The 21,862-nt window shown below is 39.3% G+C and overlaps 1 protein-coding gene across 2 annotated transcripts in view; it reads left to right on the top strand.

Moving 5' to 3' along the window:
* The window catches only part of tns1a (tensin 1a), a 152,325-nt gene extending 133,372 nt beyond the window's left edge, over positions 1-18,953 (top strand). For both annotated transcript variants that reach the window (XM_055228378.1, XM_055228383.1), the window contains 13 exons: positions 7,547-7,621; positions 8,974-9,049; positions 10,168-10,670; positions 11,556-11,642; positions 11,748-11,876; positions 12,594-12,689; positions 13,091-13,168; positions 14,229-14,300; positions 14,381-14,407; positions 15,819-15,987; positions 16,068-16,136; positions 16,213-16,242; positions 16,588-18,953. In XM_055228378.1, the coding sequence (XP_055084353.1) occupies positions 7,547-7,621; positions 8,974-9,049; positions 10,168-10,670; positions 11,556-11,642; positions 11,748-11,876; positions 12,594-12,689; positions 13,091-13,168; positions 14,229-14,300; positions 14,381-14,407; positions 15,819-15,987; positions 16,068-16,136; positions 16,213-16,242; positions 16,588-16,717 (1,541 nt within the window). In that variant the 3' untranslated portion in view covers positions 16,718-18,953. The remainder of the gene's footprint in view (positions 1-7,546; positions 7,622-8,973; positions 9,050-10,167; positions 10,671-11,555; positions 11,643-11,747; positions 11,877-12,593; positions 12,690-13,090; positions 13,169-14,228; positions 14,301-14,380; positions 14,408-15,818; positions 15,988-16,067; positions 16,137-16,212; positions 16,243-16,587) is intronic.
* Positions 18,954-21,862: the final 2,909 nt, after the last annotated feature.

Raw genomic sequence — 21,862 nt, 5'->3', positions numbered from 1 at the left:
CACCTGTCAATCACGCACATTTGAACACAGGGAACTTCAATGGTGACCAGCTTCACATCTTAATAAAGAAGTGTTCTTCTGGATTCCAGGCAGCATATTTCAGTATAGCTGTAAGAATTATGACAGTTTCACAAGATTTGGGATGCATTTATTAATTTACGACTAGGAGGATACATTTAACAAATGCTCAAATTCTAATTTATGGCACACTGCCAAAAGATTATCCTGTTTTCTATATTAGTAGCAAAGAAAATGCAGCTTCTCATTGCAGTCCCTTGTATTCCACTCTCTGATGCTTCCCACATTGACCATCTTTACATCCAGACTCTCCACAAGTGTCCCGGTCACCTTTAAAGCCCCACACCTCACCACGGCTGCTCATTGGGTCCCCAGGCGTCATAGACAAGCGGCTGTCTGTCCACCCACATCCATCTGTCAGCCAAAAATCTCAAACCAACCCAGACATATTCAGTACTTGAGACGTGCTTGAGCAGTTCACTTTGCATCAGCATCATCTCTGTCTCCGAGGCAACACTGGCCAGGTCTTGGTGATTCCCTCGGCAGAACTTCAGAGCATCTTCCCAGACCATTCTCTCCTTCACTACATGCACCTTGTAGCAGAGGAAGTGGGTTCTTGCATTATCATAATGAGCATCATGCCATTTATATTTGTATAACAAACCATATAATTCTGTTGACCCAGGCTGTGTAACATCCCAAAAGCCATAGGAGTTGGTCATCTCTCCTCCTCCAGACCACATCCATTTATTCTAGTCTGTAGTGTTCCTCATGGGTCCAAACCAGTTTTTTATTGATGGAATTGAAGACTTCTCGGCAGTTTGTTGAGGAAGACGCATGTCATACACACCGCTAACAGGGGCCAGGTCAGCGTAGTTGTTCCTGCAGAATTTCTGAGCACCATCCCAATAAAGAGAATTTTCTACATACACGTACTTGATTGAACTGGAGGAAACTGCAAAAAGAAGCAGGAGGAGTATGATGTCTGAAGCCATATCTGCTCAGTTACAAAGTACACAGACTCTGCAAAGCCTTTTCTACTCTCCAAACCTTTAGTATTTGCATATGGGTGGATTACTCAAAGAATAAAGTGAGAAGTTTAGCATTTGTATGCTTTTTTTCTATGCTCTGTTGTAAAATTCCAACGATTTAAAATTTAAATTGTTTAGTTTTATAGTTATATACTTATATAGTTAAGTAATATAATAATATGTTCAAATGTTGATAGTAATTATTGTGGCTCTTTAGTAGCATAATGGTGCGTTCACACCGTGGCATCAGGGGCATCGAGTTTACATGCAAAGTCTATGGTGGACATGTGTGTAGGCTGCCCTGCATTTTGGCAGCGCGTTTTCAAGTGTCAGAGCAGTGCCAATCTGGCATTGACGCAGCGCGTCTTGAGCATTCATGCGTTGGATGCTCTGTTCGCATGTCCAAACGTCAGATACAAGAGTTGAAATAGCTGAACTTTTGGCGTTTCATGCGCAGTGTCAACCAATCAGAAACTATGCTCCAGTGATTTAGCTATGTCATTTTCCAGAAAAAGTAAAAAGACACCAACTAAATTATGCTGGGTGCACCAGCTAGTCACAAACCCAGACACGCTGACAGTGCTGACAGTGCAAAAGCACTTGCAGACCGCAAGGGACGCCCTGGACGTTGGAAGCGTTTGTCCTCAAAGGCGTCCAACTAGAGGCGTTCAATTTTTGACGCCCCGGTCTGAATGCAGCATAAGGGTGCGATCTGCACTCCCACCACTACATGCTTCCCAACATTTTTCCAGTGGACATTCGACATGCATGGTTTGTCACTCTGTGGCTTGGAGTAATGGTATTTTGCATAGAGGAAAAGCAAGTAGTTGAATTTGTTTAGGAAACATACATTTACAATATCATGTATGATTAGGATTCCACACTTCCTCTAACAAACCTTACCTGTCCCTCTTTTAGTGTATTGTTTTACATTTGCCATAGAAGCGAAAGGGTTATGCAATGGTAGGTTTGTTTGAGCGGCTGTTGAAAAAAGCTTTAATTGATAGTATTTGTCTTATCTCACCACTGACAAAAATCAGCTGCAGTGCATGTGAAATTATATTGCAATATTCCAAATTTCTTATTGCCAAGTGGTAAATATTGCCCCCTCCAAAATATTGTACTTGCAAACAGAGATGTAGTTAACAAATCCTTGCAGAGACGATTCTTTCCCCATATTACATGTTGTAACCTTCATGGACAGATAATCAGTGCTACAGTTTCTAGAAAAAAGTTTCATAAAACATTAAAGTTAAAGGACACATACAATTTATATTGTTATTAACCTTTAAATATGCTCTTTAGTGTTTTAAAACGTAATTAAAATAATGATCTGATCTTCAGATAACAAACCCCTTGTTCCTACACATGTGCTCCCTCTGTGATCTGGCATTAGGTCACCATCTACTGGCAACATAGAGAATTGCCATTGAATAAATAAACAAGAACTAGAGTTAACAACCTTTTTAACAACATGCAGCTGAATTTAACTACAGAAATGCTTAGAACACATCTTTCAGTGATTTATGGACTTTAAGAACACATTTGCATTTTTGTGGCTTTTATTCCCTTTTAAAGTTGCTTTTGGTCACCTTGAGATAAATATTTCACATTTTCTAGATTAAAATAATATTGATGTATTTGGAAAACTTCATAAACTACAGCTCTGTTTCTGTGGGCAATGTAAATGCTATGCTAACAGTTAGAGTTATGTTTTCATTGTGAGCACAATTTGAAGGCAGAAAGAGTGAAGTGATGGTTTATGGATTTAAAACTGTCTGGGAGAAGTTTGGGTTTTTACCTATGATATCAGCAATCTGGGCAATACGCAAGCAACAAACATTTAACTCCAGGTATGTATTTGATGAGGGTACAACAATATCGACTTTGCATAATATTTGTCATGTAAAACGCACAGGAGATTTTTACTAGTGACAACAATTCTGAGAAATTAAATTAAATTAAACAAGATTCATCAAACAAGCATGAATGAAGCAAAATACAATACTAGTCCAGATGTTGTCCAGATGACATGGTTAAAAGAAGTCTGTTTTGTATAATATGCTTCCTTTAGAATAAAGGAATAAAATAATGACATAAAAATCTGGGACTGACCTAAACCCTACATCATGTAGAATTACTCTAATTAAATCTTATGCCACAACAACAGGATACAGTGCCAGGACAACCGGATTTAATGAAATTCCGATTGGGTGTCCTTCCTCAATCAGATGCAAGCAATTAAGTGTCAAGCTCCATTCCCTTAAGCACGAATTAAGCACAAAAGTACCATCAAACACCTTTAGTTTGACGCTTACATTTTTTGAGCCACTTAGAACATTTGAGTTTGAGAATTTGAGAATCGCTCTGTACACTCCATAAAGGTCAGCTCTTGATTCGCACTATCGTGTTGCTCAATCCGCTTCATCCATGTGTTCAATTCACTCAAAACATGGGAATCACATCACCCAATCAGCTTCATTTGTGCCGCAGAACTTTTATTTGCGAATCAACGCACCTTTACATAGGGCTTACTTGTAAGCCACTTTCCTTTGACATACAATTCGCATTCAGTGAGAATGTACCGTCAGAGGAGGAACTAGTGTAAGCAATGTGTTATGATCATGCCCAGGGTGACTTGTCAAAGCTCAGGAGCTCTGTAGGACTCTCCGAATGTAGCATCGGGAAGCTTGACGGATTGTGCAGTTTGGCATAGTTCTTGGGACTTCATTGTTGAGAGATTGTATTCATGAACGTTAAGTATAGTGCATGGATTGTATCTTTAATTTATTGTTGCTACTCACTGTAAAAGATTAAGCTATTGAGCAATAAACAAACATGCACAACATGACACTACAAATCATTTTCACATTTTAGTAGCAAAGAAAATGCAGCTTCTCATTGCAGTCCCTTGAATTCCACTCTCTTATGCTTTCCACATTGACCATCTTTACATCCAGACTGTCCACAAGTGTCCCGGTCACCTTCAAAGCCCCACACCTCATTGCAGGGCACCACGGCTGCTCATTGGGTCCCCAGGCGTCATAGACAAGCGGCTGTCTGTCCACCCACATCCATCTGTCAGCCAAAAAACTCAAACCAACCCAGACATGTTCAGTAGTGGATATGTGCTTGAGCAGTTCACTTTGCATCAGCATCATCTCTGTCTCCGAGGCAACACTGGCCAGGTCTTGGTGATTCCCTCGGCAGAACTTCAGAGCATCTTCCCAGACCATTCTCTCCTTCACTACATGCACCTTGTAGCAGAGGAAGTGGGTCTTAAATTGGGTATTGTAAGCGCCATGCCACTTGTAGTCGATAAGTAGCCCATAAATTTCTGTCGAGGCAGGCTCGTCTGTATCCCAAAAAGTTGAAGTTACTTCTCCTCCTCCGGACCACATCCACTTATTCCAGTCTGTAGTGTTTCTTATGAGTCCAAACCAGATTATTCTTTGTTTATTTGAGGAAGAGTCAGCAGCTTGTTGAAGAAGACTCACATCATACGCACTGCTAACTGTAGCCAGGTCAGTGTAGTAGCTCCTGCAATATTGCTGAGCACTAGTCCAATACCGAGAAACTTCTACATACTCGTACTTGAGCGAACTGGAGGAAACTGCAAACAGGAGCAAGGGGAGTATGATGTGTGGAGCCATATCTGCTCATTTAGGAGGTACACAAACTCTGCAAAGTCTTAAGTACTTTGAGGATCTTTTCTTTTTGCATAGGAGGGCTTTATTCAAAGTAATTGCATTGTTCCGTCTGTCCAGAAGAGGAATCTAAAGCACCGTATCTCAAGTTGCTCTTGAATTTGAACAACACCGAGACTACTAAGTAAAAGTCTGATTGTGTGATTACAACAAAAATCTGTTTAACAAGAATCTACCAGTTTTAAGTCTGACATACAAAGATATTACCCATGATTTTAGTAGCAGATTTACAATACTAAAAGTTCAGACTTGATTTTGAAAAAAAGGCTTGCACAAATTATTCATACATTCAGACAGGACAGAATTCAACCCAGATCGTTTTATTTAGTAAAACATCCCCTGCATGAGGTTTAGGCCCCTCCCCTCAGGCAGGACATACCCAATGGTCAGGTATTTGACAAATACACAAAAAAATTCTCTTCTTTTAAATAAACTATAATGGAGATGCAATTGTTGTATTAGCTAAGACATTCTCATTGCACTTATTTCACTTTTTACCATGTTGTTTTTTTTTATTCTTATGTCCTTGTCCATAGATTCCACTGTGCGATTGTATGAATTGTTTATCACTGGTTGCAAAAAAAATATGGCCTCTCTGGGACCTAGTAAAGTGTTGAAGTTCACAGTGTTGGTGATGCGAAGGGAGAATATGAAGGATTTGTGTGGATATGTTCGAGGGAATGATGGTTCTGCTGCTGCGGTGGAGATGAAGCGGAGAAGAGTTGTAGCAGAAAAAACAGGATGATGGAGCGTGTCCAATGAGTTCCTATGCGCTCTTTGCCATTCGGTGATAATTTCAAACACTTCTACCCCAGCTCATGCACTCCCACTATGGCCCTACAACATGACTGCTGTGAGCCAGACAGACAGGTGATGAGCTCTGGGTGTGTGTTTTTTCTGTGTTTTTCTGCATTTTTGGACATTTTTGGGGTGGATTTTTGGGCCTCTTGGTTTAGTTCTGTCCTTGCTGGCCTGTACCTGACAATTCCATCGACCACCGTGAAGTGTCCAGCTGAGTGTCTGTAACCGTGCGGTGTTGGGTTCACCTGCGCAGCCACAAACTCAATCCTAGTTATCTTTTGGGATTGGGATTTTGCATAAAGCCAAATCAATTCACGCTCCAAAATTCTTTCGGATTTTGTATTTTTTAAACCGAAAATCAAATCTTTTTATCTTTTTATTTTAAATTGAAAACCAAATGGAGCATACACTGACCATTTTTGATAGTGCTTTATCTCACTCACATTTTATATTGCCATTTGTTTCTAATTTTTAGTCTGCCAAGTTTTATATATAATACAATTATTTTCTTATTTTCTTAAGTTAGCACAAGTAGAGAAAATGACACATTTTTTTCTGTTGGTTTGTGAATACCTTAAATGCACAGTTTCAACATAGATATCCCATTTTGACTGTGAGTCCACTCTGCGACAGTAGACCAGACCACACTGATGTTGCAGTGAGAAATCTGTGGTACAACTTCTGCATGTTTGTCCCATTTCATGCATTTGATGAAGAGACTGAGTTTGAATGTGAAATCCTTTTTTGATTGTACATGCATGTCAACAAGTCTTTAGTGGAGCCCATTTGCAATACACATCCCTGTGGGCGAAAGGCATTATGTAAAATTAGAGTGATTTGCCTGTTCTTGGGGATTAGTAATGTTTGCATGACTTTTGGTTCCCATCTCAAAATTCCACTAAAGGCAATATAAAACTCCACCCTTCTCTTGTTCGGATGTGCTCATTGTAAAAACGTAGCTCTGTGTATGTGCATGGATCTGCATGTGAGCTTCACTGTCACCTGTGGCCCTAATGGCAGCACTATGCAGTATTAAAAATGTTTTCAGGAGTGCAATGTATGTAATGTGCAGATTTTATACTTTCATCAGCATCAATGATGATGATTCCAGGTCCAAGGTGCATCATCTTATTGAAAACAAAGTGTTGTTTAGACAACATGTTAAGTATTTCCTCTTTTTTTTCCTTTAGCAGCGACACATCTTGTGTTTAAAAGAGATCACTGGTGTTTAATGTTAATAGGGTTATAAGTGTGACAGTGTATGAATATGAGGTAAGAAGCTAGGCTAGGCTAAGCTAGCATTATCTGTGCCCAGTAGTTAGTGAGATATACACGCTAGATTATTACGACATTATTTATATATCTGATACAATTTGTGGTTAAACATAAATTTTGCAGGGTAATTATTTGATGAATAAGGAACAAAAACAAAGCTAGAAATTAGCTGTAGTGCTGCCGGCTGGACCCAGAAGTGCCATCATCACTTAACAATCGTATATAACCAAATGTTCATTTTAATGTTGAAGTTTATAGTAAAGGTAATATTGAGATAATATTACTTTTCCTGAAATGATCTGCAGTATGATCTTAATGTAGCATCCATCTTTATTACAGGAGTTTTATGTTTAATACTAAAAATGCTGAAAGAAAAACTTTTTTTTAAAATTTGGTGTCACTTGCTTGACTCCATGTAGATAAATATGTTATTGCCATACAATAGAACATCCCATGAGATGCTATTGCTTTGGCAATAGCAGCTCTATGGAGACAAGCAGATGGCGAACCCTCTATCTGAAACAACATAGATTTCAAATCATATGCATTTTTAAGAAAACATCCTTTTTGCTTCCATGGTCTACAGTTGACTTTAGGTCTTTTACCTGAATGTCCTTTGTCATAACATCATTCATTTCCAGGATCGTTGCATGTTATTTGCGTGTCATCATTTATGTGAGTTCTCTGCTTATGATGATCTTATGTCTTTTCCAGGCCGTACTCCTCCTGGACTGGCCAAAACTCCCCTGTCTGCCCTTGGAATGAAGCCACATGGGCACGGCGGATCAGGTCAGTGCCAAACATACAACTTTTACTGTGCATTTTACAACTAAACTGCAGCACAGTTGTTGTTGTTGTTGTTGTTGTTGTAGTTAGTAAGGTAGAGGTAATGGTTAATTGTAGTTGTTGAAAATAAGTGAATGGCTGTAGTAAAAGTAGTAGTTGTAGAAGTTGTGGTAGTAGCTGTAAATGAGATAGAAGATGTTAGTTGTTGTAAATAATGTAGCAGTTGTTGATCTAAAAGATTAACTTAAAATAATGGAATAAATGAGCATTACAGTTGTTAGTAAAATATATATTTGATTTGGACATTTACCTCGTATCTGGAGACACAGGTACAACATAGTCAGGTATATGAAGTTTTCAAGTTTATGACATTTAAAAATCAAAATCTTACATACATTTCCTTTAAGAGAAGTAATTGTATTCTTAATTATTTTTCTGTTCAAAACAATAATATATCACAAAGAGTAGATATGGGCAGGTTTAATAAGCAGTGGCATTTATTGATTTTAACAGTAGTAATTGTTATGCAGCTGTAATTGTAGTAGTTGTATACATAGTAACACTAAAGTATATTTATCACACGTGCCCTCTAATGCTCAAAGCTGTACTTACACATGCTAATGCTAACGCTAACCCGCTGTGCACTCCTCTTTCCTCACTCCCCCCCTTTTTTTCTGATTGGCCGATGGCAGACTCTGAATCTAATGATGGAGAGCAAGGTAAGAAGACATTCCTCCTGCAAAGCTTTCTGCATGATGCCTACACACTGCCTACCTACAGTATATACCTGGATTTAAACAGGCGAGAAACTATTTGTGAGTGAGTGCTTCAAATCTTGACTCCATTGATAATCTTGTTTAAAGACATATTCTGTGTTTGTCTGATATATAGTTACAATCTGTGACACCCATGGATCATTACATTACAATTTAAACGATTAAAACAACTTAATAAAAGAAAAAAAAAACCCTGCTTTCCACGTTAGAAAACTGTGGTGCCCAATTAGGTATTAGGGGCCAACATCACTGTAAACGTCGGCCCGTTCTATGAATAGCTGCAGATCATTCTTGCGAGTAGCAGATTTTTTTTTTCATTGGTGCCAAAATGACTACACAACGCTGAAGAATCCTACTTGTATCACCAAAGAAAATAAAAGTAACGTCTTGAATACAGGAAAATAAACATACAAATACAATTCTGTGCGTGTAAATGAGAAGGGAAACAATATGTCTCCTTTAAATCCAAGTGATGACTTTATGTGGCCAGGCAGTTAAAATCTAACTTTTACTATTTAAACTCTCAAAAGAGTGTGTATCTGACAGCAGTTTTTCATTTGAGCTGGTCGTGTTTTGCAGATGGTGTAATGGAATCCAGAGCACAAGTCGTCAATGCTCCCATCACCTCCAGAAGTCCCGTGCACACCGCTGATGGGTATGTGTCTAATGCAGGGTATTGAAAAGGTTTACTTTGGTTTCATACCTGACACTTTCGACTGCTCACTAGCGGTCTTCCTCAGTGTGGTCACATGATGTTGCTGTGACATGAATGTGGGCGGGGATGAAAACTTGTCTCCTTTAAACGGCCCATATTACAGTATTTTCTGATTTTTCCTCATCACAAACAGACCTGGAGTTGTGTTTTGTTTCATTCACACATGTTTAACAGACAAATCCTGCATATTTAGGCTGTATTCTTCTCTCAAACAGAAAACACCCTTGTGATGTCATGCGGTAATACTGGAAGTGCCCCACTGTGTTTTTAAACTGCATACATCATACATAATTTCACATCTCTACTGAACTAAAGATAAAAGGTAGCTGTTAATTTAAAAAAAAACACAACTACATCACAAGGTGGAACAGAGCATTTTGAGCTTTGGACATGTAGACAGACTAATAATAATGCAGGATTACTTAAACATGTATGAATGAAACAAAACATAACTCTGGCTATGTTTTTGAGGAGGTAACAATATTTTAACATGGCTTAAAGATCACAAGAGTCAATTTTGTGTAATATAGGACCTTTAAAGAAGACCCACACTAAAATGCTTCAAAGGAGTTGAACTGTAATCCTAAATTGGGTGATGGTGTCTTAGTCGACCAACATTTGTATTAATTGACACATTTTTTTATTTAGATTATAACGATTTATATGGGACAACAGTAGAAAGCAGTTATTGAGTGACAGAGATGGCTGAAAATTTTGTATTTTTTGGTATTTATATGTAAAAATGCAGATTAAACTCACAATTCACAAGTTTAATTGGTCTTTATATAAACACATTTTCTTCGTACTTTTTTCTGTATAAATGGTTGTTTTTGCTTGAGGTGTCATCTTGTGAGTGCAGTTTGGGTCAGATACATGGAGATGCGTAACAGATTTGAGAGCTTTTGTCATGCCCCCTTTTTAGTCGACTAATCGATCAGTAGGACATGTCTTTAGTCAACCAAGAATTTCTTTAGTCGACTACAGCCCTGCAAAGTGGAACAAAATGAATGAATGTGAGTAAATGTGAAGCTGTAAGAGTCTTGTTGTGTGTTTTGCAGCAGAGTCCCAATCAGACCTGGCTCCCCTGAGGGCTCCCAGGTGAACATCATGGGCTTGCACACGGTCCCAGGCAGCCCCAACACCCTGCACCGCACAGTGGCCACCAACACGCCCCCCAGCCCCGCCCTGCAGAGACGCCTGGGTCAGGGCAGCCCCTCCCTCGCCCGCCACCAGCCACCGCCCGCCGTGCCCTCCAGCCCCCTCATTGCCCGCAAAGCCCCTGCCACCGCCGCCGCAGCAGGCACCAGCGCGGCTGTACCCCCCAGTCCGCTCATGGGCAGGAGACCCACCCCCAGCGGTCACAGCACGCCCGACGACATGAGCACTCGCCACACGCCCGCCTTCCAAACGTCTCCGCAGCTGCCAGACAAGAGACACATGTCCAGTGGAGATGCAGAGAGGACGGACAACAAAAATCTGACACCCCCTCCGGCCAGCGGGAGCAGCACTCCCAACCTGACCGGGACGAACACGCTCCCGGACATACCCAAGTCCATATATGGTGAGAGAGGATTTGTGGAGTTATTGTAGGAATTAATTTCTAAATGATAAATCTGTCTATTTCTGAGCACCATGCTGCTAGTTCTCCTGCTAATAGAGGTGGGAAGAGTGTAACATGACTTCAAATTAATATTATTAAGAGAAGTACAAAGTAGTGCTCCAAAAATTACCCATGTAAGAGTAAAAAAGTATTTGAGAAAACTACCACTCAAGCAACAGTAACTTAAAGAGTAAATGTCGAGATGTAACTTCTGATTTACAATTTTAAGTTAATGTAAACTGAAGGAAGAAATATTAAATAATGCAAAAAATCTAGTATTATCAAAGGATAGACACAAAAATTATTAAACTAAATTATATCTCAAGGAGCAGTGCAATAAACACAAAAGACGTTTTAATAAGTACAATAAGGAAACTTTACTCTCCAGGTCTTGCTGTCTATGGCCATAATAGGGCTTCATTTTTTTTTTAATTAGGTCTTTTTAATAGTGAAGTCTACAGCCAATTTTCTGTCAGTAAAAACATGCACTTTGAAGTGACAATTTTGGAGGACATACTTTGCCAATTCTTAAAGCCACAGTATGTAACTTTGTAGCCAATAATAGATCCTGATGCATCCTTACTGTGAGTGGGCTTGCATCTCCGCAAACCTGACTCTGGAGATGGGCCTGCCCCTGCTTGTTTCCTTGGAAATGTTGTTCCATTGCCTATGAAGTTACATACTGTACCTTTAAATGACACTGATTAAAGGTTTGTATTGTTCAAAGCTAATACTGAAAGCAGCTATTTGCTTTAGATAAGATAAAAGAAAAAAATTATCATTGACAAATATGAGGAAACCCAGCCTCGATGTAATTGTAACTCATGTCTGCTCCTTTCAAATCAGATGGCTATCCCGACATCAAAATGAACGTCAAATTTGTCCAGGACACCTCTAAGTTTTGGTACAAGCCCGATATCTCCAGAGAGCAAGGTGAGTTTGGCCTTGGCCACAGTAAATCTCCCAGGCTCATTAAAACCACAACGTGCATTACCTTTGAATTCATCGTCTTTATTTCCACACTGTCCTCTCCCTCAGCGATCAATCTGCTGAAGGACAGGGAGCCCGGCGCGTTCATCATCCGGGACAGCCACTCGTTCCGCGGGGCCTACGGGCTGGCTATGAAGGTGGCGTGCCCCCCGCCCACTATCCAGCAGAACAAGAAAGGTAAAGTACTGTCAAAAGTATCAAAAATCAGATACTAATCAAGACTAAAACTACCAAACCTATATACTCATTTGAGGAGATATTGATACTAAAAAAGTGACATTCACTGGACAGAAACAAACCTTTTCCTGAACTTTAGAATGATCTTGAGCTGTATCAGAGTATAGATACATAGACTTATATACACCTAAGTCTAACCTACTAGAGACAAAAGTGTGGATAAGTGTTTCCCCGTCTGGTTTAGACAGTTTACCTTTAATTTTTGCAATGTTTTTAGATGGCAAAAAGGTGTAGATGTTATTAATTTGATGTGGCTGTTAAAGTTTTAGAGAGAGAGAGACTTTCACCATGTTTCTGTGAACCAAAGACTATGACTTCAGTCTTGTCTGAGTTAAGCTGGAGACAGTTGTTTTGCATCCACACACTGATCTGTTGGATGCAGTGGCAGAATGAATCCACTGGTCCACTAAATTACACAAGTATAAGGTCAACACGGTAATATAAAAGAAAGTACTATGATTTAATGTTGGTACATCACATTGTACTGTCTAAATAAAGAGATGTTTTTACTGTCATCGTGGTATCGGATTGGTATTGCGTATTGAATGTATCCTTAGTATTGAAATCGAATTTGACATTTTAGTATCGTGACCACACTAATCTGTTACACTGATTTTGGCATCTCTTGTTGTTATAATTAAGCATTTGATTTTGCAGTGGGGGATATGACCAATGAACTGGTGAGACACTTCCTGATTGAGACAAGTCCAAAGGGAGTCCGGCTTAAAGGCTGTCCCAACGAACCCTACTTTGGTGAGCTCAAGTCTTTGGATTTGGCATTTTAAAGGAGCACTATGCAACTTTTGTCTACTCTACTTGCTTGTATCCATGGAGGTGCTATTGCTTGCCTGCGATTTTTCACAGTATGTCATTAAACTTATAGACGGGGTATGAAAAATTTAGTTTTTGGAGCAATTTAATAATGTTCTTCACTCATCAAAAACTATTAAAACCCTCCTTACTTTTAGCTGTAAGTTTCAATTTTCAGCCAACAAGACTCAGCCCCCACAACAATTTTCCATAAATATACAAAAGCAGGATTCAAAACAATACACTACAACTTCACAAACCGGATGTGCAGATCTATAAACGATTTCTGTTATGTTTTGTTTTTTGTTTATTTCAATACTCAACACTTTTTTTGACTGTTGCAGGTTGTCTGTCTGCTCTGGTTTACCAACACTCCATGACCCCCCTGGCTCTGCCCTGCAAGCTCATGATCCCCACCAAAGGTTAGGGCGTTCTTCACATTTTTCTTATGAAATATTTGTGTATGTATAAAATTCAGACAACAAGAGTTACCTCCACTGTGTTGAGCGAGGCCTATTCCGCGCTCATTTACATTATATTTACATTTACATTACATTTACATTTACATTACATTGCATTCACATTCTAAGATTTGTTGGTGATGTATTCTCAGATGGGTGTGTATAACTATATGGGAGATTTATGTTTTTTGAAAGAAATATCCAAAATAGAAATCCACAAATGTTTAACCTTATCATTATTGATTGGGATTGGGTCCAAAACCTGCAAGATTCATCTCATGTCTTAAAGTCTTTTCAACAATCTCATCTTTGGAGTTGAATAATAGCATCACTTGCACCACCTGAACATATTGTGAAAAAAATCTTTTCAATTAGTTTCAAATTGTTCATTTATACAAGGAAGAAGTTTAACTCTGAAGTTTAACTTTGTGTCAGTTTTTTTTTCATGTGGACAGGTCCAGTAATTACAGCTGTATAAACCATAAACCATCTCAACAATATGACAGTTAAACAGCAAATTCCAGCTCAGTTAAGCTATAGAGATTTGAGAGCGTTGTGAATGTTGAGATGTCACTTATTTGATACTTTGCAATGACATCACGATTGTTCTGCAAGTTACCATGGTGACACAAGTTTTTAGATGGTCTAAAAATCTGAAAAAGATGGATTTAAACAACACAATTTTGTGAACCTGTGATCAATACAAGAATTAATTGCCCCATTTATGTATTTGATTTTAAAGAAAACTGAAAAACAGTTAGCTAATGCTCCCAGCTTGTGACTGTGGCTGTAATGTTATTTGAGAGGGACTTCTGTAACAGTTAAAAAAATCAGTTCACCTAATGCAGTTTCAACAAAGTTTGTTCTTTCTGGTCACAAAGCTCTGATTAAAGTCTAACTTCAGTAACAACTTCAGACAGACCAGTGCCCCCAGTTAGTATCACCCAGAAGGAATGTTGATGATCAGCTCCAAAGGATCAATTGGATTAAAAAACTTAAAAATGTATTTTTTCTCCCGCAGACCCAAATGAAGAAGCCCTTGAACTGGCCACACCCACAGACCCGGTGGTGGAACTGCTCAAACAGGGAGCAGGTGAGTGAAGCGGAGACTATATGAACTGTTTATTTATTACACAGAATAAGATTTATAATGTGTCTATTACATCACTACAGTCCAGAAGCCTCCTGAAGAAGCCCATGGTAAATACTGCTTTGCATCGGAATGTTTTCTACTTTTTCATTTCCATTCAACCAAGCCACACACTCACTGCACTGCCCTCCACCATTTTGGATATGCCTTTGCTACAGTCTGGATTTTTGACAACATTTTTCATATAGCTTTAAGATCCTATATTACGCAAAATCGACTCTTGTGAGTTTTAAGCCATGTTATAATGTTAGCTCCTCAAAAATATATCTGGAATTGTGTTTTGTTTTATTCACACATGTTTGAGTAACACTTTATCATTAGTCTGTTTACATCTCCAAAGCTCAAAATGCTCTGTTCTACCTTGTGATGTGGCGTGGAGCACTTCCTGTATTACCCCATGACATCACAAGGTGGAACAGAGCATTTTCCGTTTGAGAGAAGAACTTTTGCATGGGTTGTGTGTTAAACATGCGTGAATTAAACAAAGCACAGATCCAGGTCTGTTTCTGATGAGGAAACAACATTATAACATAGATCAAAAAATAGCATAACATGGCCCCTTTAAAGTTATTTGACCAAATCAATACCAGCCCAGATTGAGTTTAATTATTTTGTTTTTGTCTAAACCAAATGAAATGCAAACTTGGAGCACTCTATAACCCTGTTTTTGCATGTTAATCAGAGTTGCACTGCTTCATTGGCCACCGCTGGACAAAGTTTGCACATGGTCGATTATGGGACATGGTCTAGTAATAGTTGACCAAAACAGTACATTTATCATTCATAACTTTTTTTTCTATTATTATTATTATACACTGACAAAACTACAATGAAATTTAGTAGTTAGAAAATTAAAAGCACTGCATCTGATTTTTAAAACGTGAAAGACAGAACTAAGGCAGTGGTTTGAAGTTATCCCTCACTTACCTTATGCATTCAGAGCATTCAAAGTATTCACCACGATGAGTTTAAAAGAGCTTTTCGCAGCTTTCAGAGACTTTTTTATGGCAATTCTGACAACAACTAGCATGCTAAGAGCAGACTTCCTGGTTCAGTGGTCTCATTTTGCCCTTAAAATCTGGTTATACAATATATCTGTACTGGGGTAAAACAAATTTCACTTAGCTACATTGGGAACATTTGGTACAGCCACTTAAAGACAACCCAACTAGCCACTTTGTAACAATCTGGACTACATTATAAATAGTTATTATAGTCAAAATATCGGTAAAAACTGATATTTGACGTTTATCTCAAAGTCTGCTTACATTCATGCATACACACCCTCCTCTCCTCCTTCTGCCTGTTTCGACATTGATAGCCTGTGTAGATTCAGCAGGTCATGTGATCGTACACTGTGCATGATGCCCCTAACTACCCAGCATCCATCACTGTCGGCATGCTCCGTCCCCACCCCCCCAGCTCGTCCCCACTCACCACCTGTCCCACTGTCCCCCGCAGCCTGCAACGTCCTCTACATCAACTCCGTGGACATGGAATCTCTCACGGGTCCCCAGGCCATCGCCAAAGCCATCACCCAGACGCTGTCCACCAACCCCCTGCCCGCCGCAACCACCGTCCACTTCAAGGTGTCCGCGCAGGGCATCACGCTCACCGACAGCCACAGGAAGTGAGTTTAGTTCAGAAGGTTTTTGAACATAGGTAAAGGGAAGTAGAGTGAGTTCATTTGTGTGTGTTTTTGTTTTGTAGGATTTTCTTCAGAAGGCATTATCCCCTCAACACGGTTACCTTCTGCGATATTGATCCCCAGGACAGAAAGTAAGGCAGATAAAATACATTTATTTAGGAGTGAAATACTGACTCTTAATTACAATGCATGTTTTTGTTTCTGCAGATGGGGGAAAGAAGGAGGTGGTTCAGTAAGGTAAGAGTAAAGAGGAAAATATATATACATGTGTGAATTCTACTGTGATCTGTGAGCAAGACTAGAGTGTAACTTTGGCACCATCTTGTGTCAGCTTTTAAAATTACAGTTCCTCAAGTCCTACAAAGGAATTAACAAAGTCGACACCAATGGATAATTTCTTCATTTCTTTGGCAGCAGTCGTTATTTCCCATTACTCTAAACCCACACATAAAATAACTGATCTATTAATACTTTTTATTGTTGTATAATTACTTCATTGTAGTACTACTTCTTCATAATACACTAAAAAGATTCAAATGAATGGACTTAACACTAATTCTGTCTTTTCAATCTTGCTTTTAGGCTTTTTGGTTTTGTGGCGAGGAAACAAGGAAGCACAACAGACAACGTGAGCCACCTGTTCGCCGAGCTGGAGCCGGATCAGCCCGCCTCCGCCATCGTCAGCTTCGTGTCGCGGATGATGAAGCGGTGAAAGCCCCTGTGCGGCGGCCATGTTGGACCTCCTCCTCTGTCATTGGTGTCTCTCTCACCGGGAAGACGAGCCCTTTTTGATTTTCGTCCCGTCTCTTTTGCCTTGCTGGTTTGTCTTGAGTTTTTTCAAAGGCTGGATTGGAACGGATCTACGGTGGCGCTAGAGGAAGTGCTAGTGGAGCTGAGAATGTGACAAACGGCGGCCATTTTGGAAAGGAGGAAGCGGCTAACCTTTAAGAAGAAAATGCTAGCTATAGACTACAGAGGAACTAAGTAACGTTGAGAAGAACTTCAGGTTTTCATGTTGTTTGTGTCGACTGACTTAACCAAAGGTAGTTGCAATACAAGTCCAAGAACGACGTAGCTATTAAGCCATTACATTTACTTTCAAAAGAACAAAAAAATACGAGATTATTCTTGAAAACGTCTTCAGAAGAAAAAAAAAAGTCGGCCATGATGGCTTTTAGCAAAACAGTGTCTGAAGACCTTATGCATGTTAGCTTGATCTTTAAGCTCGGATCTCTACCTTCCACTAAAAAAATCTCATTGTGAGTGCTCATTTGACTTGGTCTGTGTCGGTAAGGGCTCTGCAGTGAAAAATATAGCAGACCATTTGAAAAAAAGAAAAAAAAACTGAAAACACTTCACTCCTCTCCAGAGCATGTCACGCACCGAGGAACCCACAAGATGGCGCCACTCGCTCAGGCTCGGACACCTCTCCCACACAGCCTGGTCGCAGTAGTGGCACCTTTTCACGACTTTTCGCCATCGCAACACACTGGAAACCACCTCAAAACCAGGACCTATGCACTGTTTTTGCATGTTGTCCCGATTCTTGCACCCACCCCCCTCCTTTCCCTTCCTCCCCTCCTCTCTTCTCTCACTCCATCCGAACATCACTGACAACATTCTGTGTGCTAAAAATTTCTTCTAGAGGTTGTATGGCTTGTCAAAGAGACTGCATGAATCTTTTTTGTACTAGGGAAACCATCGTCCAAAATAGTGACATTACTTTCGGGGACATCATCCAGCACCATAGGATCATTTTAATAGGAAAAAAGACACTGTGCGCAAATGCCTGTCTGTTTAAACCACCTTTCACAATAAGCTAAGGAAAATTGCTATAACTGTACATAGATATACTACTTTGAAAGATGACATAGCGAAAAAAGTATTTATTTTTGTTGCTTTAGTCCCTCATGGTTACTCATATATACATATATTGTACAGTCTAGATACCTAAATGGGTGAGAAAAAAATATAAAACTTATTTTGGCTAATGATTTCAAAGTCTGACGATTTTGAAATGTGTTGAATATATGGTGTACATTACTTTGTACATGTATATGTTTGTTTTGGCCTGTCATATTTTTTTCTTTTTTTTCTTTTTTTTTGAGAACAAGGTAGGGCATGAATGGTAGAAACTGAGATTCGCTGAAATTTTTGCTGAAAATTTTGCTGAAAATTTTGCGGAAATGCATGGGCGGTTTTTGAAAACAGAACGGAACACACTCGTAGAAACAAAAAAACGAAAGTAGCTGGTAGATGTTTTAGATAAAAAAGGGAAAATCGCATTCAGCAGCCAACCTTAAATGCAATATGAAAAAAGTATGCAACCATGACAGTTAACAGTTCTTTTTGCCAAAGATTTAACCATCTATGCTAACTGGCTACATGTTTGTTTTTTTATTTAATTTTGGGGTTTTTTTCAGTTTCAACACAAAAAAACGCATTGCTTTTTACTGGTGCCGTGCCAAAATGTATGCATCCATTTTGGAAAGTCTGAATATTCACAAAAATTTCAAAAACTGTGTCAACTGCTGCTCTGTTTTCTCCGGCCCTCTCACCTCTTTTATTTATTCTTATTTATTCTTTTAAAAAATCTGCAAGTTTTACCGTTTAGGAATGGGTGAGTATTTTTGGTGGCACTTCATTGAAAGCAAAGAGGTATCATGCACTCCACTACATTAGTTTAAAAATGTAAAAAATACTAATAATAACTGTCCATTGTGGTAGTGAAAATTTCCCATGTAGCATTGTACCTGTTGCATTGAATGAAGGGTTACTGCTGGGTGGACTTGTGTTCCTTCTGTGCAGAGCGGTTGAATGTGCGACTATGGATGTACCGAAGGCTTGGGGTTCAGTTTGCGCTTATCATTTTCATTATATTGTCATGGCTTACCTGTTCCTAAGGAGAAAAAACATTAAAGCAATACAAATCAACCTGCTTTCTTACTTATTTACATGTATATATGTTTAAGTGTGTGTGGTACAACTCATCCCAAGATTTTCAGAAGGTAAGTATTTTAAAAAGAGGAGGCTAAACTGATTCTTTTCATGCAATGAAGTACCATTTGTCTTGCCCCAGTACACATATATTGTAAAAGCAGCTGAGCAAATGAGATTGTTGTCTGTTCGTTGTCCTCCGAGTACCGGGAAGTGTGCTGTTTGCATTATTAGCATGCTAGTTGTTGTTGGTATCACTATGATGGCAAAGACAGGATGCTAGGATTGTGTTACTCATCCAGTATCAGTTTTCTTTACTGAGATGTTTTCATATGAAAGGGTTTAAAAACAACATACGTGAAGTTACAGACTTGAAAACTGAATTCCAGTGTCAGTATCCATAATAACTCTCTCGACTGAGCTCTAGATGTGGCTGTTTTATATGCTAATATATTGGGGTACTGTATTTCAAACTGTTATACTTATATATAACATATTATATTTTACACTTGTTACCATGTTACCATGGTACCAAAAACTGCATTGCCATAGGTTAAACACCTAAACTCCGCCCACAACCACATTTCAAATAGAGCTGCTAAAGAGTATAGTGAGGAGGAGGAGGCTGGGGTCTGGGGTCTGGGGGTATAAGGAACAGTGTGATGGTCTAACAGGTATCCACACTTGTGATATGTTGCAGAAGCCACTGAAGCACAAACTTAGATTTAGGCGTTTTTAACCAGACAGCTGCAAATGTATCCAGTTTGCAGTAACATTGCCAAAAAAGGACTATGGGCTTCATTAAGTGTTCTTACAAACAAATTTGTGCTTAAGGCCTTCTTACAAACACCTAAAATATTCTAACCACAAATATTCAGCTGTTTTATAATATTATTTCTCTGATAATGCAACCAAAAATTCTAATTCATGATTGTAAGTAAGTGTAGTAAGTTGTTTATTTTCTTAAATAATTCTTATAAAATATTTACTATGTGATCCAGTAGCATCTATGAGTAGTTTTCTCGAGCATGTGGTCTATTTGTTCTAACAGACTGTAGACAGAAGTGTCAGCCTCAGTCTGTCCCAGCCCCAGTGCTCTTCATGTGGGACACTGTTACAGCCCTGCACCTGGCCACCAGGCCCTGGGCTCAGCTATTGGTGACTCGCATTTAACAGCATTATGACCTCATCACCTTGTCCAATTGTGTTTCTATTTATATGACCAAAAGACTGAAATGTTTTAATCTAATCTTGTAAAACACCCATTCAAAAGTACCTTAGTGGCCTCAGTGCACCTCATTGATAAAATAAATGTAGAAGCAGATATTTTGCTACTATATATATATATATATATATATATATATAACAAATGTAATCTTTATAGGGGGAAATTTAGGCTGCTGTAAACACATGAGCACTGTTTCTAGTATAACTTTACATGTTATGTTATTTTCAATACAAATGTATGGGCTCTTGGGGGCCCTTTGGTGGCCTTGGGGCCCTAAGCAGCTGCTTAGTCTGCTTATAGGCTGGGCCGGGCCTGCTGGTCATTGCACTGGACATCCCCGCACCCCCAACACCCCCCTTCTCCCCCATGACCAGAGCGCACTCATATGCGCCCCCAGCCCCGCCCCCTCCGTCTCTATTAATCTATGGATGGTCTGACACTCACAGAAAGCGCCATAAATACAATGAATGAAATCAGTCTGTAGACACTGCTCCTGCTTCTCTCTAACTCTGTGTTCACATGTAATAAAGCCAAGCCCGTACTGGTCACATATATAAGTTTAGAGGGCGTTTCTTAGTAAATACATATTCGTTTCTACATAAATGAACTGTAAATGAGTGTTGTGATGTTGGTGAATGAGGCGCAGCTTTTTAAAATCGTGTTGTGACTCTGCGCAGATTTCTCTCTTCTGTCTTTTTAAAGTGAAAATTACGAACATTTTTACACAAATCATTCATGAATTAGTTCCAATGCTATTAACATAATATACAGTGTGGTAGCAACAAAGTGGATGTAGTTTGTAGTTACATTTTTACGTTTGATAAGTTGAGCATGTCCTCTGTGGGCTTCCGTAGGTCAATATGAGCTCAACTGACGGGAAAAGGCGCAACAATAGAAGTCACGTTGTGTTTACCGTTTTAATTTAAGAACATAACTGTCCTCAAACTCAGCTTCCTTGAAGAAAACTACAGCTAATGTCACGGTAAGTACATTGACACTTTTCAGAGCTGCAGATGTGGTGAATTTGTGAGTTAATTGTGTTACGCAGTGCAACATTTATGGGCCTTTAGCATTAGCATTAGCTCTTCACATGTGTTCTTTATATTTAAGTACCAAAACGTGCTGCACACCAATGCACAGTGGCAAAAGATGAAAGCTGGTTTTTTTGGGGTTGTTTTTTTTTTCAGGCTTTTGTTCAAATCCAAACCATATTCTCCTGAGACGGACCTGAGTGTAAGATCAGAAGTGTCCTGAGAGGTGTGCTGCAGAGCTAACCTCACCCTTACACAACTGGGCTTCATTACACCCAGACTCAGGCTCTTTCACCACTAAAAGACGGGTGTGTATGAGATGAATTAGCTGATTTATTTGTTTTTTTCACTAAAATGAAAGCGCACTGCCGATTTGACTCATTTAGAGCTGTGTGCGGAACGGAAAACAACAAAAGTTTCTTGCAGTTTGCCTTTTGTCCATAATATCTTCCACTGTAGTCCTGTTCTGTACAACAAGTGCTTCCTCTCTGCATGTTTTTCACAAACAAAATCTACCATTTTTCTTCTAAAATATGCCAAAGTATGTCTGTCATTGTCGCCATGTTTGTTTGGAGCTGTCAACCACAATGTTGCCCTGTGATTGGTCAGTCTAAGGATCTACCACACGCGAACGTTTCAGCTGGAGCCTAAAAAGATGGAT

This window comes from Periophthalmus magnuspinnatus, chromosome 2 (assembly GCF_009829125.3).
Source record: "Periophthalmus magnuspinnatus isolate fPerMag1 chromosome 2, fPerMag1.2.pri, whole genome shotgun sequence".
NCBI lineage: Eukaryota > Metazoa > Chordata > Actinopteri > Gobiiformes > Gobiidae > Periophthalmus > Periophthalmus magnuspinnatus.
The sequence above is the reverse complement of the archived record's forward strand: the minus strand, read 5'-3'. Positions and strand labels throughout refer to the sequence as shown.